The sequence below is a fragment of the Hyalella azteca genome, unplaced genomic scaffold, assembly GCF_000764305.2.
Source record: "Hyalella azteca isolate HAZT.00-mixed unplaced genomic scaffold, Hazt_2.0.2 contig6048, whole genome shotgun sequence".
In the NCBI taxonomy this organism is placed as follows: domain Eukaryota; kingdom Metazoa; phylum Arthropoda; class Malacostraca; order Amphipoda; family Hyalellidae; genus Hyalella; species Hyalella azteca.
Genome location: NW_025936220.1, coordinates 56686 through 75550, shown reverse-complemented (window position 1 = coordinate 75550; position 18865 = coordinate 56686). Strand labels below are relative to the sequence as shown.

General features: G+C 39.3%; 2 protein-coding genes across 6 annotated transcripts in view; both read right to left on the bottom strand.

Moving 5' to 3' along the window:
• Window positions 1–416: 416 nt before the first annotated feature.
• LOC108678610 (interaptin) overlaps window positions 417–18865 on the bottom strand; it is a 35309-nt gene continuing 16860 nt past the window's right edge. Inside the window, exons 15-25 of one of the 5 annotated variants that reach the window (XM_047880724.1) lie at window positions 10468–10617; window positions 9341–9358; window positions 6921–7819; window positions 6520–6602; window positions 5807–5889; window positions 5396–5560; window positions 4694–4818; window positions 3822–3981; window positions 3010–3099; window positions 2023–2153; window positions 417–1291 (exon numbers count right to left, since the gene is read on the bottom strand). In XM_047880724.1, coding sequence (XP_047736680.1) covers window positions 2055–2153; window positions 3010–3099; window positions 3822–3981; window positions 4694–4818; window positions 5396–5560; window positions 5807–5889; window positions 6520–6602; window positions 6921–7819; window positions 9341–9358; window positions 10468–10617 — 1872 coding nt within the window. In that variant the 3' untranslated portion in view covers window positions 417–1291; window positions 2023–2054. The remainder of the gene's footprint in view (window positions 1292–2022; window positions 2154–3009; window positions 3100–3821; window positions 3982–4693; window positions 4819–5395; window positions 5561–5806; window positions 5890–6519; window positions 6603–6920; window positions 7820–9340; window positions 9359–10467; window positions 10618–18865) is intronic. The other 4 variants (XM_047880726.1, XM_018167067.2, XM_047880725.1 and 1 more) reach the window with 4 other exon arrangements.
• LOC108678601 (GRIP and coiled-coil domain-containing protein 2) lies at window positions 11375–17800 on the bottom strand. Its single transcript, XM_018167060.2, has one exon. The coding sequence runs from the start codon at window positions 17453–17455 to the stop codon at window positions 11396–11398; it is 6060 nt and encodes a 2019-aa protein (XP_018022549.1). The 5' UTR covers window positions 17456–17800; the 3' UTR covers window positions 11375–11395.

Here is an 18865-nt window from a genome sequence, read left to right as displayed (position 1 = left end):
TATGCTGTACCAGGTGAGTCACCCTGCACAATGAGTTATATTGAATAAACGACCATGGCTTCTCTTCACAAGCAGGTTAGGTTGAGCAGATACAAAAAAGCCTTCGATCCGACAATACAACCCGTTCGCCATAGCACAAGTGCAGTAAAAAGGCAACAGGTGTGGCATGAATTAAAAGCGCCCAACGCGTTGGCAAACAATTATATACTTCTTAGGCATGGGCTTCACATACGAGTTAGCGAGAAATTAAACCTAAAATGAGAGAACCATCAGAGACAGACTCCATGATAAAACGAGGTCATGGCCCTGCAAGTGTGTATATTTATCGAACACGTTGCAATGTGAATTAAAATAAATTAGATATTTCTAAGATCTGGATTAAAATAATCAAATATATAGATAAAAAATCGTTCATAACGAAGAAATATATCTTTTTAAAAAAAGTTTTATTAATAAATATAGATGACTGAATAGAAAACATCTTTTGAAGTTCGTGTTACTGAAATAGATGAATGTGTTGGAAGTTAAATACTTCGGATTCTTCTAAAAAAAAGTCTTGCGTAATCTTGTGCATTCCGCGAAGCGCCAACACGTCGTAAATATTCTGTATGACAGATGGAACTTGAGTAATCAATGTACATAAATTAAAACGGCAAAAAAACTAGGTAGCCATTTCAATAATAAAACCAGCGGCTTAATGCGACTCAGCGTTGAAATCTTTAAATATAACTAACATGTGTCATTTTTTTTTAAGCTTCATCGAGGATAGCAGGGCTCCCTTTCGAAAATCATAATCATAAAGTAATACCCTACAATAAAACACAATTATACAGACTACGAAATCATCAAAAACTTGGCATTCAGGACGGGAAAGTAAACCAAAAAAAAAGAGACCTGTTCCTGGCATTTGACTACCAGGTTGATTGAGGCAGAGCCTTGAGCGACCAATGCTGTAAAGCTGAGGAACATACAAAGGAAACATTTTCGAGCGATTCCATTTCCCAACCATAGACGAGCAGCATTACAAATCAATGAACTTTGTGATGATTTGTGTAACAAACTATCACATTAATTAATCACGTAAGATAATAGAGAGCACAGGAGTAACTTGACAAGGTAAGATATGTCTCCAGATTCTCGCACGTGTTAATGCGAGGCGGTCTCTAGCTCATCGTCAGCTCAAGGATGGAGACTACGAGAGCGGGAGCTCTTCGAGCGACCGGGAAGCGTTGATCTTGGCTTTGGCCGCAGTGAGTAGTTAACTGATGAAGCCCAGCGACCAGCCGGGCGTCTGAAACACGAAATCAGTATAAGCTTTCGTAGGCAGAACTTCGGGAATTTGTAAAAGAGCAAAATAAAGCGGAATTACTTTCTTTGCCTCAGCATAAAAACTGTAATAAAAGTAATTTCAAAAGACGGAACAGTAGATGTACCTTGCAGAAAATTATGCCAAGAGTATGTACGTACGTTGAACTCAAAACCAAAGGCGTAAACACAACACCGTTATTGATGCAACAATTAAGTTTTGTTGACAATATCATAATAACACAAACGGCAGTTACTGCAATCCGTGGTTCGAAAATATTAGAAACAGCCAAACTTCACGCCACTTTAAATCATCATTAAAGCAAACCTAGCATAAAACATTAATTATTTCTAGAGCTAATAAATGCGCTCAGCAAATGCAGCTTTTAGTATGCAATCTATCATTTTTGTTATTTGCTGCATTGCAAAATTTTCCAAAAAATTTTGGTAAAGAATCAAAAGCAAAAAAAAAAAATCCGTCATTCACGCTACTTGCATTGAAGATCAATTGCACTGCCACGCTCAAGCACTGAAAATATGTAAACACACACCGAGTTTAACACAGAGTTGACGATGAAAACAACACGTAATTATGGTTAAAAAAAACGTATGCCCAACAAAGATAGAAGCATTAGATGATTAGACCAATACCAACGCTCTGAACTTTGTTATATTTTACACAGATCCACGCGTTGAAACACAAGAACTTATTCTTGCCTGATGAACTCTCGCGTCGCGCGCATAAGGAATTAGCGTTTCTTAGGAGGGATTGGCGGAGGTTTCGAATCATCAGAAAAATTTGTAGATCGTGAGGCATCTGTGCCAGAGCCTGATGACCTTGCTCCTCTCTGAACCGTGAGAATTGTCATTGAATATTTCTACTAGAATGCATTAACTTGTCGTAGCAATTCATTCTTAATTTTTAGAAATTTTAATTATATGATTGATTGACTGCTGGACAGATAAGGATATTGAAAAATGCAAAATAAACTATTACAAAACTATCATTTAGTAACATTTAAGAAATAAATTAGAACACCGAAGAGTTGTCCCATTTTCCATGACTCGTTTAATGCATTCAGTAGCGTGCACGTTGGAAATGTACCACTTACCCACGTAACTGTCAGTAATTTATCCACATTTCATTGCGAAAATAATTTTATCAACAACGCGCACCAGTAATCCAGTATTCACTAATTAATCCTTATATTTCGTCTTATTTCCCGCGATCTCACCGTACATAGACGACAAAGACTGAAGGAATGTACTACTAACCTACTTAATTGTCAGGAATTTATCCGCATTTCATTGTGAAAATAATCTTCCTATAAATGTATAATACCAATGGAGTTATCAATTAATCACGACGTATGGTCTTATTTCCCGCGATCTCACCGTACATAGACGACAAATACTGGAGGAATGTATTCTCACAATTGTCAGAAATTTATCCACACTTCATTGTGAAAGTAATCTTCCCAAAAACGTTTACCAATAGAGTCGTTAGTAAATCACGACGTAGTATAGGTAGTCTTATTGAATAAGATCTCACTAAACACGACAAAGACTGTAGGAATGTGCTACTAACCAACTTAATTGCCAGGAATTTATCCACATTTCATTGTGAAAATAATATTCCTAAAAATGTATACCAATAGAGTCATTAGTTAGTCACGACGTATGGTATCATCGTCCGCATCTCACCATGGACGTCAAGGACTGGAGGTGCGAGGCGATATCTTGTTGCTGTTGCTCATCGAACTTCACGACTGCGCAGAGCACGCGAGCCAGTGTCTGTGCGAGAGTTGTTACTCGTTAATGGGGAAATTACTATCTCTTCACAATCTCTTGATTTTCAGAAACTCACTTCACAATCTTTTGATTTTTTATTTAAATCTCTTAAATTTTTAGGATAGAAATACGCAATTTTTTGTCCGCCTCCCCTTCCCCCCAAAAAATATAAAAAAAGGAGTTTTAATGTTAATCTTCCATAAGAAAAATTTTATCCAATTTCCCTTTAACAAAAGTGATGTCAGGATCGTTAGAAACAAATTGTCAAGGAAGATCGTGAAGTTTGAAGGCATAGAAGACTGATTGAAGATGGCAAGCTGAATTTAAACAAGAAAGAGAAGAAAATCTCGAAAAACAGGTCGCACCATTTTTCAGATTGATTATATTCATGCATGAATAACGTAGAGGTAGAAAATAACGACGGGAAAGGAAAAACGAACATTTCAGAATTTCTACCTAAAATAATATGGATGACCAATTCAATCCCGACAGAATTTTTTGCGAGTTGGTTACAATACAGTTTCGGTGATTTTGTTATTTCTTAAAAAGTTCATAATAAGAGCACGTAAGACAGACCTGCGTCTCGCGCCCCATCATGTACTGGTACAGGACGTGTACTAAAGTTCATAATAAGAGCACGTAAGACAGACCTGCGTCTCTCGCCCCCATTATGTACTGGTACAGGACGTATACTAAAGTTCATTATAAGAGTACGTAGGACAGACCTGCGTCTCGCGCCCCATCATGTACTGGTACAGGACGTTCTTGAGATACTCGAACTCAGCAGAATCTTCCAGCGCTGCGGTGGCCGAGGTGCCGCTGGCGTCTGATTTCTTGCCGCGCTTCTTCACCTCCAGCAGCGCCCGCAGCTCTCCCACCTCCAACCTAACGAGTCACATCAATAATTACTAGTGCTATATTAATTACTTAATGTGTACTTCATGTAAGAAAAATTCAATTATTTCCATTGCAATAATTTAATATGTGGAAGTAGCCTAGCCGTTATAAAAAAATTGTTGTGAACATTATAAAGCGAAGTTTCATAAACAAACATTACCAATAGTTCTTATTCACTTTATACCAAACGAAAAAAATATCAATTACGTCCATGGCTCTAATTAAGTGAGTGGCAGTAAAACCCTTTTCTTTAAGACTGATAGTAATGGTAAATTTTCTTGTAAATTTTGTGAAACAAAAACTCAAGTGAAAAGTAACGGATATGAAATTAAATCTTCCGATAACTTGAATAACCAAAAGCATGCGGCACGTAGGCCATGGAATTATCTTGACCTTCCAACTAAAACCACTGAAACTGATCGTATCTTGCGCTCTCATGAGGAACCCACCTTGGATTTTAGTAATAAGAAGCAACCGGGACTTAGGAACTCATACGATATTCTTTTGTTGCAGCGGAATATTTGTTAACTTTTAATAGCGTGACATTTCCTATACTCGAACACATTGCATTATGATCGTTATAAAAATGAACATGATGTTGATATGATTAGATGAATATTCTTTCAACTTTTTACTAGCCTAACATTTCGATATACTCGAAATATGACAGTAAAGAAAATGAATATTGAGGAGAACTGACTTGTGCTGTCGCTTGATGTGCTGCAGCTCCTGCCGCTGCTGCTCGACCTGCTGACGCAGAAGCTCCACCGAGTCTTTGCCCGTCCTGAACGCCTGCGCCGCAACACCCGTCAGCCGCTCCAACTCCTGCACGACACACTTATTCTTAACACTAACGACTTAACTACAGCTGGGGCTCAAGTGAATATATAATCTATATAATATATACATATTTTCATAATGTATACATCCAAAAACTCAGCAAATGTTGAATTAATACATTCAAAAAATCTATAAATTGAATACCACCACGAATGTTCCACGAATACATCCAAATGATCTATAAATTCGAGACGACAGCAAAGGTTCAATGAATAAAAATACATTCAAGATATTTATAGCTGTTAGCGGAAGATTTAGCTTAAAAAATGACGTATCAAACACAAAAGCGAAATAGCTAATATCTGCAGGCAATCATAATCGTTAATAATTAAACCATATGAAATCTCAAGACAACGACAATTTGAGGATTGTATTTGATTAGGCTTTTAACGCTGGATGTTAACTCCCAGAGTGACTTCTTTGATTAGGCTTTTAACGCTGTTTGTTAACTCCCAGAGTGACTTCTTTGATAAGGTTTGGAACGCTTAGTGTTAGCTCATAAAGAGATTTCTATGACAATGAAAAAAATCCCAATAATTATTGGTACATGCCGAGCACTAACCTTCTTCTCCTTGTTCCACTCCTGCTCCAGTTGCTCCATCTCGCGCCTGAGTTGCTGCTCCTTGCGCAACACGAGCTGCGCCGTACGCGTGCGCCACGCGCCTTCTACGTGCGACAGAAGCGACTCAATATCACGCTTCACGCTTCCTTCACTCCCCGAGGGTAACTGAAATAAAACATCCCGTCAACCGTCGTGTTCAGTAATTTACTATTATAATGAGAATAAGAATTAAATGCCGGTATAAATGTTAAAAATTCCATCAGAGCAATAACAACTACGATAAAACCAGGCAAACATTGCGCTGAAGGCTTGATTGAGGGAAACAATTTAAACTCACAATTATTTCATATAACGGGAAACGAAACGTACAGAAATATAATTAATTCATACGAATATAACAGGAGTTTTTACCGAATTTTGAGCGGCATTATCCACGTCGGAGGCATCACCAGGAGCAGTCTGGGCATCTGCGGTAACCTCGTCCCAACTTTCCTCTGTAAAAAAAAATTGACGTTGAATTCAGCAGAAAACGCAACATCCAAAATGTTAAAAAAAACCTTGATTAAGAGTTTTCCGTTGAAACAAAGTGTAATCAACGTTATTTGAGCGTCAGACATAGGAGTCTGACGCTCAAAAATCGCTCAACACGATTTCCAGACTTGGTAGTGTGCATTTCCGACTTAAAATAGATTAGCAATTAACTAACCACTTCACTAACATCCAGTTTCCTCACAAGGGTGAAAAATTATGTCATAAGTAACCCATTAAATTTGGAAAATATTCGAGAAAATTTATTCGCAGCCTCCATAAAACTAAATTTAGCTGTGACATAGAAAAAAAAGAGCATATAAGCATTTTCTCAATGCACTTTTTTTTTTATTCGCAGCCTCCATGAAACTAAATTGGCAGTGACATAGAAAAAAAGAGCATATAAGCATTTTCTCAATGCACTGACTCAATTGAAATTCCGGACATGAGTTGCCGAAAGTCAGTAAACAAACCAATTTAGCTTATTTAATACTTAACTTCACTTCATTAATAATACATACATTCACATGATAGCCAAAATATGTAACGATATATATTTTCTGTAGTATCTAGTTAAAAACAAGAGCAGCACTCACCGGCTGCTTGTGCAGAGGCTCTAGCGTCATACTTGGCAGCCAGGCTCTGAAGCAAACGCTCGAGCTCCTCGCTTTGGCTTCGTCTGAAATAATGCCAGGCACGTTACTTAAGTTCTTTAAAACATCGCGATATTTTCTTAGGACAGGCTAAAATAATGTTATCCTTTCAGATGAAGATATTAGGTGCTCTAAACTAATCTTTAGGTGGAAGATGAAGAGTTTGAATTTAAAATAACTGAGAAGTTTGTTCAATGCCTAACGGGTTCCTATTAAGATCAAAGCTCCCAAATTGAAATAATATATAAAATAGCATTTAAAATAGAATCTAGTGCAATGATAGGTTTGAGAAGTTACAACAATAAAAAAATACGAAACAAGGACAAATAATTGAAGACTTTTACCGTTCTTCCGCCACTCTCGATATTAAGTCTTCATTCTTGAGTTTGAGCTCAGTCTCCAGCTTTTGCATTGCTTCCTCCTTTGCTTGCAGACAACTCATCTGGTTACCCTGCGCCTCCAGTTGATCCTTGAGTCGGTTGATCTCATCCTGCATTCGGTCCCGCTCTAGGGTGCTTCTAGCTTCAGCAGTTGACGCTTCTTCTCGTGCAATTCGTAGATTTTCTCTCAAAAGCTCGCATTCTCCATTCAGATCTTCCTCAGATTTAGCTAGAGACTGCACCTCTCCAGACACGGTGTCTTGACAATGCGAGAGTTTACGAATTTTACTTTGTAGTTCGTTATTTTCCTTAGTAAGTTGAACAAGACGCTCGTCTAGCCGGCCAACTTTCATTCGCTCATCATTGAGTTCGTGTTCAAACTTGACTTTTAACTTAGATAGTTCATCAAATTCACGTTGAATTTGATCTTTTTCTTTACTAAGTTCGCTCAAACGGTCTTCGAGCTTCTGCTTCTCCGCTCGCGCCAGATCTCTGGCATCTTGCACGGCGCTCAATTTGCCATGCATGGCCGCATTGTTCTCCTCTATTTGCTGCACCTGCTTCGCGTAGCTCTCCTTAATTTCCTGCAACCCTGCCACCTCCTCCTCGAGTCGTTTTACAGTCTCTTTGTACTTTTTCTCCAATTCCGCCTTTTCCGCGAGGAATACTTCCTCTGACTTCTTTTGTAGCTCCAGGAATTGTGTTTGAACCTTTTCCTTGTCGAAGGCATGTCGCTCCTCAAGATCCTTCACTCGTTGGTCGTAGTTGAGCTCTTCGGTCGACTTGTCGCGGCTGTCGAGTTTCTCCTGCAAAGCCTTCACCTTCTCGCTGAGCTGAGCGTAAGAGAGCTCCATGTTGAACACCTGAACGTAAAACAAGTCAATAACATCAACATTCATGAAACTGAACAGAGTGAGCAAAGTCAACATTCATGTAACCGAACAGAGCGAACAACGTCAATATTGATTAAACCGAACAGAGTGAGCAACGTTGACATTCATGAAACTGAACTGAGTGAGAAATGTTAACATTTATGAAACTGAACAGAGTGAGAAACGTCAACAATCATGAACCTGAACAGAGTGAGCAACGTCAACATTCACGAAAGTGAACAACGTTAACATAGTGAAACCTAACAGAGTAAACAACATCAACATTCATGAGGCTGAACAAAGTGAGCAACGTAAAAATTCATGTAACAGCGATGTCTAACTATGTCGAGGTGACAAGTCTCCAGATAAATATCGCGTCCCTAATTATTAAATTGTCGAATCCACAAAAATTTCGATCAATAAAAGCAAAGAGCCATTCAATAAATATTTCCAACCTGCTTCCTCAAACAACAATTTCTTCAGTCTAAACAATCTCTGTATATTTTATTATATTTAAACGATCAATAATTTCCTACGCGTGTGATAAGTACGATTCGAACCCATATGAAAGATTATAAATATATTTAATTTATATTATGGAAAAATGACATTGATTGAAGCCGATGAACTTTTCCCCATACGATCATAACCGGCTACACATCTCCCGTGCGGGCTGAGCGCATGGCTGTCAGCCAAATGTTTCCACCAAGAAGGGTCCAATATATAGGAGCTTTGCGACAGTCTCTGTCTATTCAAACGACCTCAACGTCTTCTTAAATTGACGAAAACCCGCGTCATACCTTTAACTAAGTGCTTCAGCAGACAAACGTTACCAGTGAAAATAATCTAAACGTTATAGAGAACAAGTTTCTCAGGTACAGAATCCAAATTTTCATTGCCAATAATGATTGCGAGAATCGTGCCCAGAAAAAATCGTGTCACAAGTAAAACTATCACAAATCAGACTACTAAATGAATTGATAAAAATTCTCTATCAATTGTATCATCTTCAAGTTCTCATACAAAATTGTGATCTAGTATAACAAATATTCAGTTTGAGTGCAAACACAGAATAATTTGATCGCAAAAATTACTGGCTGTAAGAAAAAAGCGAGAAGAGAGGAATTAGTATAGATGCCTTTAAAACAAAATCAACAAGTTTTCAAGAGTAAACTCGTACTAACGAATACTACAGAGTAAAGTCGTACCAACGAATACTGTAATAATATAAAAATATCTTTCAAAATCTAAAACAGAAGCATTGAGAAAATAATTGAAGCTTGATTGATATACAAAAATAATTGAAATAAAGAAAGATTACAATAGATAAACGTGTTAACGGTCAATTAGGATCGAGAATAAAGAAGAGCATAGAGCGGAATATAAATTAATCAGGAATTAGTGACTTCGAATAGTTAGACAGTGACACGCATCCAAACTACACAGCTACCACATTCATAATAAAATGGTGTTAAACAAAGTAAGACTTCAGCAAACGGCTGTAACACTTACCTCTGCCTGGTTCTCTTCCTGCAACGAAAAATAAGTGGGATTAATAAGGTAAACGACCGAGTTACTTGAATCTCAATGACGGGAGGGAGGGAAAATAACAGAAATTGAAGTACAAATTATGAAACAGGGAATAATAGTTGAAAGCAAACAAGGGGGCTTTTAAAACACATGAAATGAAGGGCTAATTATGTTGCAAAAACAATCCGATGAGCGATTGAATTGTTCTTCATTAAGATAAAAGGAGTGATCTTGGAAGCCTTCAGAGCTTCATTGTTTGAAAAGACGGGATGCAACCGACTATTGGGAATGTAAAGGGATCAAAAGACAGCAGTTTCAACGGTACAAATGCAAAAACTTCGTTCTAAACTTGAGACGAGCAAATTCCAAAATGAGCTGTAATACTTAACAACGCCAAATACTGCGCGTTTAACACCACGCCACTCGGACTAAGTAAAGTTTTAATAAATGAAATACGCAATCCGTTTGCGTTGAAGCGCTTCTCAAAATGCATTGACAATATCCCACTGATTCTATTGTAGTCTCACTCGCTCTAAACAGTAATGAAGGTTTTTTGTAACGAACTATAATCAGGGGAAAAAGAACGTCAGCCAATTTTATGTGAAATTTCTAAGTGTGTCACTGCACCCAAAGTCTCGTAAATGTACGATGCCTAACTGACGAAGAGATATGAATCTAAAGAAATAGAATACGCGTTTTGCAAGGTGAACATATTAAAAATGAATTGCATCATACTAAAATAATATGAAAAAAAAAAGAGATTAGTCCAGGCTCGAGTTTTCACGCGAGTCTACCAATCCAATCAACATCATGCAGTGAGGGACTCTGTGGTAAAGGTACCAAAACGTGGAGTCATTCTAGGGTAATTTATGTAGTTTATAGGGGAATCCTGCATGCATCAGCTGTGTTGCTTTTTGGATACGCAAGGTGAAGTATTAAAAAAGATGGATTATTTTTACGCGCAAAATTTTAGCCGAGTATAAACGAATAAAACGCCTTCATATTGCCAAAGGGTAACCAGCAAAAGCGTCACGGTATCTCAGGGATTGTAGGAGGATTCAACTCACACGGTCAACAGGGATCACGCATAACGACGGTTGCGAACAAACCTTATTTTTATTATGTTCATTGTTGAACTGCAGCATTGCCACGAGCTTGACTGAGTTCTCTCTCTCCTCCTCGTACTTGGCTATCATGCCCTTCAACTGTAATTGCTCGGCTCTCATCGCGGCGATATCAGGAGAACTCGAACGGGTATTCTAAGTGTACGGAAAAGAAAATACACCGAATAAACACAAAGTTTGCGAGTTCATAATAAGACACAAGTAATATTAGAAATTTAAAGAAATGCAGAGCGCTAACTTGACTCGCGACTCGCTTGGAGACTCGCGAACGAACACATGCGATAAAGCGCAGAACGCCATACGCTTATAAACCAAAATTCCTACCACTTATGCTGGCAAATAACTTAAAAATCTAAAATGTTTCATATTAGCATTTTTTAAATTCTAATCTTAGATGTTTTAGAAAATATTTATTCCTAAATATTTGTATGGTTCATACTTTTTTCATTATCAACGCTACCATTTTACAACTGCTATGACTGCAGGTAGAAGATGAAGAGAAAGCTAGAAGAGCACGTAGGTTCGTAAGAGTATCTGCTATTTATATCTATAAAATTGTTAAGCAAGAACTGTTCCGACAGCAAAATATATTTTTTGAAGAGCCTATAGAACCTATTGCGATGCACAGATATTTTTCTGGCGTTGCGAGACACTTTGTTCCAATTTCGTTGGCAGATAAAATTCAGTAACGCGACCAATTCAATACTTCAAAACGAATGAACTAAGGGTAGTGATTGTCATACAAGTCTCATTAGGAAAAAATTATACTTAACTACAGAAACAATATATACCTGAATTTGTGTCCAAGAATGAGGTAGCAAATTAAACGATGATGCAAGCAACGCAGCAAATTTTGAGCAGGGAAGCAGCGTACAGGGATGGCTTAATTATCTTGTAGGTGCTGGAGTGAAGGTTATGACGACGGCGACGAATCGGTACTCGAATACGGCACCGTTCCATCAGGCACAGTTGGAGCACATTCTTCTGGGGTGCCAGAAGATAAGGGGCCGCTGGAAGAAGTGTTAGCGCCGGCACAAACTCCAACGGAGTACGAAATTGTAGTGTCTTCTTGCGACGACTCAGACGATGAATCCGATTCGTAGCCAGAAGGAGCAGAAACCTCATTTTCGGACGCATACCTATTCGTAGCAGCACAACTAAGTGAAGAAGAAGAGGGAAAATCGCGGGAAACAAATACAGCAGTTTTTGCGTGAGGGAAAATCTCCTGATGCACATCTTGCTCTGCAACATCGTCCGTGGCGTCCAAAGAGACGCCTGACGTCGATCGAGAGTCGAGTGCATCGAGGTCAGGATAAGAGGACGACATTACTAAGGATAATATGGGCCGTTGACGCGTTAGCGCTTCAGCACTGGAATTAGGATGAAAAGTGGATACGTCTAACCCGTCGCTTTCATTAGCAAGTTGATGGTCAACATCACATTGTAATGTAGTGGAATTGGAGGAATGTTTCACATCATCCGAAACGAATTTATCATCACTAACGGATGACGATGAAGAAACGGTTCGGAGTGATGGAGATGACGTCATAGGAGTCATTCGTCTTGCTAGTCTAGGAGTTGAGCGATCATCGAGCCTCGTTTCGAGCTCTTCTATTACAATCATTTTATTGTCCAGCTCTTCTTGCATAGAAAGTAATTTAATTTCCCATCCGCTGATCTCGTCGCATTTTTCAGCAAGTTTCCTTTCATATTCAGTGACTCGTGTCACTAACAACCGACCAAACTCGCTTTTTTCTTCTGAAATTAAGGATTCGTAATATTCTTTAGTTTCAGCTAACTTTCGAGAAAATTCTGTCTCAAGATCGGCAAATTTTTTTTCGAGACGCTGAGTTTCTTCGTCTTTTCTAGACTCCACAAAATCTAGTTCAGCAGTCAAGTCCTGTCGCAATTCGCTAATTTTCCGTTGTAGACTACTAACATCGTTCACACTATCGCTCGTGGGCAGAACGTCGATCGCAGCCGACCTTCGCAGTGCGATGTCTTCTCTTTGCAAAGCGACCGCAGAGGTTGCCAACGCGCGCAACTCTGCAACTTTCGTTTGAGCGGCTTCTGAGGTGCCAGTAGTCAGGCCGTTGCCGCTCACTCCAATATCACCGAGTCTTTCTAACGTTTCGCTTGAATGCTCATGCTGTTCTGATAAGGATCCTTTCTCGATTTCAAGCTGGTATAACCTCTCACCCAGATATTTTACAGTGGCATTCAGGTCGTTTACTTTAGAAGTGAGAGCTGAATTTTCTTCCTTAAACGATTTCAGTTCGACATACATATTGTCTTTGCTTTCAGAGAGGGTGTTTTTCTCAGCTTCCAGAGAGAGGATCAGTTTTTCCATGTCAGCAACCATCAAATTCTGCATTTCCAACATATTTTTTTGCTCTTCTTCGTGATCTCTAGTTAGAGACTCCTTCTCCTTTTTAAGCTGTATCACTTCTTCTTCTAAAGACTTAATTCTGTCACTCTCATAGTCCCGTGGGTTATCAAATTTTTTGACGGGTTCCATGCCACTTTCATCTTTAGTATCTGGCTGGAAACTTTCGTGTTTTCTTGACTCAGAATTCGGTTCGTGATCCCCTTTCTTCTGAGCTTTATCTTTATTACTGAACGATTGTAGCCCCGCTTTTAGTTCAGAATTAACACGAGATAACTCTTTTATTTCTTCATTTGTAACCTTGACACGGGATTCACTGGCATTTATTGCAGAACGAAGGTCATCGTTGGCGGTTTGGAGGGTTTGTTTCTCTTGCTGCAGCTGACTGATCAAATCACTGTCATGAGATGCATTTCTTTCCATCTCCAAAATCTTAGAGTTACATGAATGCAATTGCGAAGTTATCTTCAAGTTCTCCTCTTCCAGTTCAGAGATTTTTGAAGCATGTTGATCACACAATGAGTGCATGGCCTCTAATTCAAGTTTTTCCTCTTCCAATTCAGCGATTTTCCTCTTTAGGCGTTCAAGTTCAAGTTTAGTTTCTTCCCGTAATTTATTTCCCAGGTCTTTCTCTATCAGAAGCTCGTCACATCTCGCGTTCAACACCTCAATGCGCGTCTTCATTTCTTGAGTCTCTCTGCACAGCTCTTCAACTTTTCTCGCCGAATTCTTCTTTTCTGACAGATAAGCTACTTTGCTATCGTCACTGGATTGGAGTTTATCTTCGAGCGTCTTGGTGTAGTCCATCAGCTTCCTCTTGACCTCATTGAGAACACCAACTTTATTCTCCGTCAACTTCATCTTCGCTTCCATTTTTGCGTAATTATTCGCCGTTTCAGTCAAGTTAGTCTCTAGCACGGTTAATTTTCTTTTCAAATCACAATTTTCTTCCAACAAATGATCATTAGAGTCACGTGTAGGTTGATGAACAAATTTCGTTCCCTCTTCCAAAACACCAACGCGAGAATCCGATCTGTCCACTACTGAATCTATCTTGGCAAGGTAGGACGATTCTACTTCATCTAACCTAGAACATTCAGTCGCAGCTAAGCTGCGCGCTACTCTATTTTCTATCGCACTAACTATCAATTTCAATCGTTCATCCAAGTTTTTTTTTAGTTCAGGATCAAGCTTTTCCGAACCAGATTCTGTTTCGGCATCCGAATTTGTTTCATTTGTTTCACTTCTTAATTTGGCTTCTAATTCTAGAACAATTTTCAGCTTTTGGGCTTCTTGATCAGATTTAACTCTCTCCAAATGGGCTATGGTGGTTTTCAGTTCATCACATTCCGAGTGTGATCGATCGAGTTCTTCTTTTAATGTTGTAATATCACTGTTCAATTTTCTCATAATTTCCAAATGATCTTCGAACGTCTTGGGATCAACTTGAGCATTGGAATCTTGTTTAGCACCCTCAAGTTTCTCTTCAAGTTCTTCAATGTACTTATGTTTGCACGACAAAGATTCTTCTAATTTAATCACTTTCTCCTCGAAAGACGCTATCGTGTTTTCTTTGTCGGATACAAAGGCTTGAAATTCTGCTTCCGTCGCAAACGGGCACCAAGTGTTTGATGCTTTGTCTTCATGCCCAGAGGGTGATTCTTCATCACATTCACCGATTCGTTCAGAGTTGCCAGCAGAACCTTGTTGTTCGTCCCCGTGAGATTTTTCGGACTGAACTGTTCCGGATGACGCGCATGTTTTTTCAGAGTCACGGACGATGTTGGTCTGAGACAGACCACGTCCGAGCCTGGTCGCTGCCAAGACACCACTCAGCTCTTCAACACGTCGGACCATTGCGGTTATTTTGGTCACCTTGTCCGAAGACTCGTCAGACACTGAGGTGATGCTGGGGCGACCACCACGGACGACGCGTATCAGATCATCTTTAGCTACGCTTAACTCGCATTCCAGTTCTTCCAATGAGCCGGACCAGGCAGTTATCAATTCGACATCAAGATCTTCATCTTCAATCTCTTCTTCAATTCCTTCTGAATTTTTCTTTGTGATTCGACGCAGGGCATGAACAGAACGTTTAAGGTTTTTAATATCCTCGTTCTTAGCAATTTCCAAATCTTTCAGTTTTATTTTTAAATCTTCAATGACAGTATCATATTCAATGGTTTTTTTCTGGTTCGACTGAACATATTCTTCAAATTTGGTTTCAAGTTCTGCCTTAGTCTCCTTCAATTTGGCACATTCTTCTTCCAGAGCGCTTATTATTGCTTTTGATTCTTCGATTTGATTTGACAGTTTAAGTTGCAGAGCAGTGTTCTCGTCTTGAAGTCCACGGAGATTTTCGCAGGACTGTTTTTGGTTGTTGGTGAGAGTCTTTTTGAGCTCTAGAATACTGGCTTCCCTCGCCTTCAGCTCCTCATTATATTCATCCTCCTTTTCATGAAATTCGCAGGTCAACGCAGTATTCTTGCGAGAGAGATCCTCAACTTGATCCTTCAGGGATTCCACGAGGTTCTTCTGATGATTGAGAGCAATTGATAGTTCTACAGAGGCTTCTTCTAGTTTATTTTTCTCGAAAATAATCTCACGGTTCGTCTCACTTAGAGTGTCGTAGGAAACTTCCAACTGAAGTCTCGCATCGCTCTGCCTCATCATATCTTCTTTCATTCTGGACATCTCATCCTTCAGGCAAGAAACGAACTCGTTCATTTCATTATTTAAACTTTCAAGGCGTTCTTCCAAATCCTTGATGGTTTCCTCTTTCGTCTTCAGCTTTTCGTTCAGAACATCAGCAGAATCTTGTTCCACTTTATCTTTAGCAAGTTCATCTACTTGACATTGCAGAACAGTTATTTTAGACTGATATTCTTTGTTAAGACCCGCAAGCCCCGCTATTTCTGTACGCAATTTTTCTTCCCTTTCGCTACTCTGGACCGAAAATTTTTTCAAATTAGTTTCGAACGCTGCTGCTTGACGAGCAATCTCTGTTTCGAAGGATTTTTTCATCGCATCGCAGGCTTCCGTCGAAACTTCAACATTTTCCAGCTTCTTCTTCATTTCATCAGCAGTTTCTAATAGTGTTTTTTCGCGATCAGTTTGCAATTGAACTATTTTTGAGAGGCGTTCAATTTCTGCACGTTTGCTCTCAACTTCTGCCAAAAGGTCATCTCTTTCTGTCATGACTGCAGCTACAAGCGTATCAAAACTGCTCTGCAATTGCAACATTTTTCCTTCAACAAGCTGCACTTTTTCTTGTAGAACTTTACATTCTCTCCGTTTTAACTCACGGTCTCGAGCTAAGGCTTTCAGATATTTACCAGTGCTTCTTAGTTTTTCGCTTAGCTTCTTGTTCTGCTCTTCCAGAATGGAATAGTCATCGAAGGCATCATCAGGAGGAAGATCATCTAGGTTTTCCGCAGAAGACTCAGCAGGCGAGTCTTCTTCATTACATGGGGAGTGTTCTTCGTGATCAGAGACATCACGTTCTTCGTGCACTGGTTCCACATTCTTGTTCGTTATGTCCTTAACAAGTTCCATGGCTTGTGTTTCAACTCGTGTTTTCTCTCCTGTGACTGTTTCGATCTCTGTTCTGTACTCGGCCATCATAAGCTCCAGTACTTTCAACTTGTTTTCCAGTTCTTCCTTTTCAGTAAATTCTTTGGTCTTTGAGCTATCCAACTCTTTAGATTTCTTCAGCAACTCTTCTTTGAAGATCTCATTTTCTTTAGTAAGAGTCTCGAACATTTTTTCTTTCGAGTTCAGTCGTTCAAGCATCGTTGACACCTGACTTTCGAGCAATGCCTGATTTTTCTTAGAAGCTGCCAATTCTTCTTCTAGCTCAGCGAAAGATTTGGTTGTGACCGATATGCATCGCCCCATTTCATCTTTAACATTACGTAACTCTGACACCAAATTGGATAAGGAAAGAATTTCTTCCGCTTTAACAACTCCAACGCTTTTCATCGGATCGCCTGAAGCATTACCTTCTTCCATACTTACTGTTACAGCCGGTACGGCTGGCTGGCTCACTGCCTCGTCTGACTTTAAACCTCCATCTAATGCTGTCGTTTCAGATTCATTCACTAGGCCTATGCTTGTATTAGCGTTGATATTCGCTTCATCGTTTCTCAAAAGAGTATCGACAAGCCCTTGTTCAGCATTTACTAATCGCGCACTAGTCTCTTCCATTTCTTCTTCGTCAAACAACGAATTACTCGAGGTTGTCACCCTATGGAGATATTCTGTGGCTTTAGCGTCAAGCTCGGCCATTTGCTTATCCTTCAGTCTCAACTGCTCCTCTAAAACTTTAAGTTTGTCTTCAAGTCGCTTTTTCTCGGATTGGAAAGCCAGTAACCGGCCTTCAGACTCAACGTCTTCGTCGTCGCTATCATCATCTTCCTCTTCTATTTGCTCGGCTATGAGCCGATTGTTTTCCTTCAGCTGATCAAATTCCTTTTTTAACGCTGCTCGCTCCTTCAGTACATCACTCAAAAACTGTTTCAGAGCGCTGCATTCGTCTTCCACTGATCCAGCAGATTGGAAGACACTTAAATCAACACTATTCGACATTTTCAAACTTTTTAGCACAGTTTATGCTATTCAAGACCAGCACATAAATAGCCAAAATCTAACATCTGTGGCAGGCACTATAATTGCTAATGATTGAAACACCACTTCCGAAGGTGAGATGATATCGCTTTTAAAGTCAACAAATTAATAAATAAATTCAGATAAAAACTCGATCAAAAGCGGTCAATTATTACATCCGTTATTAATGTGCCACAAAAACTGAAATATTCAAAGAAATTATCACATATCTCGGAGGCTTAGTTATTCCCAACCACTCGATATTGAAACAAGGTGCGAACAGAGATGAGTTCGGAGACGAGAGAGGAGAGTCACGACAGAGCACAACCATCAAAGCTGTACTGACAGCCTCCAAAAGTGGGCGCATAATATCGCCACGGCACCTGCATACCCTCCTACCCTCGCTGGCTCAAGGCCTGGCATAGGGCCAGTCTAAGCCTGTTAGTTCTCTTTCATAAAAAACAACATAGCTGCATGCCGCCAAACTCACAAATGGTGCCTGAGCAACCGTTATGCCAGCTGAATACTGCTGAAGTTGGCACGCGCAGCCTGAAGCCGGCCATATTTACTAGCGATCTAACACAATATTATCGCTTGCATGGACAACGAGGATAATGGATGACATGAGTGTTTCATAGTTTTTCATGTTTTTCAGCATAAACTGCAATTTTTTAATAAAAAAATAACTAATTGGAGGACATAAAAAATGCTTCCAAAACTTAGATGACCAAGAGAATAAGTTCTGTTCAAAATATGATCTAAGAAGTTCAGAGAGCCTCATTCTAATAAATTACGATTATACGTATTTACAACGGATCCTCAAGACACAAGACACAAATCTTTCAAAAACACTTACCGCAGAAGCCCTGAATTTGCCAAGACTTCAAACTTCCCTGCAATTATGTAGTCATAACATACATTAAAATTATTTACGAAATGCACTGCGAGTATGAAAAACACGCGAAATGGTTCAAAGCACTGAAATAAAACAGTGTTCGCGTTCTAATTTCCACGACGCACAAGCATCACTGATAACATATTTTCACGTATCCGTCAAACATTTATGCTCAATAAATTAGATGAAATGCCAACAAATAACCTAAGAAAGTATTCACATTGAATCGACTTGAAGGTTAACCAGGACAACGTAAAATAAAAGTCAGCTGTCACAGGAGCTGGCAGCCAGAGCACTGCCTGTAGGTGCGGCGCTACAGCGTCTCGATGCCTCGTGAACTAGAGGCAGCCTCTAGGTGACTAGTAATATCGTAAACATGCATGGCTTTCTGCATGACGGAAGTGTCTTATCATCAATGAAATGATCAAATATTTATCAATAAGATAAATACTATTGTTAATCAACATTAATTAAAATAAACATCTTCATAAATGGAG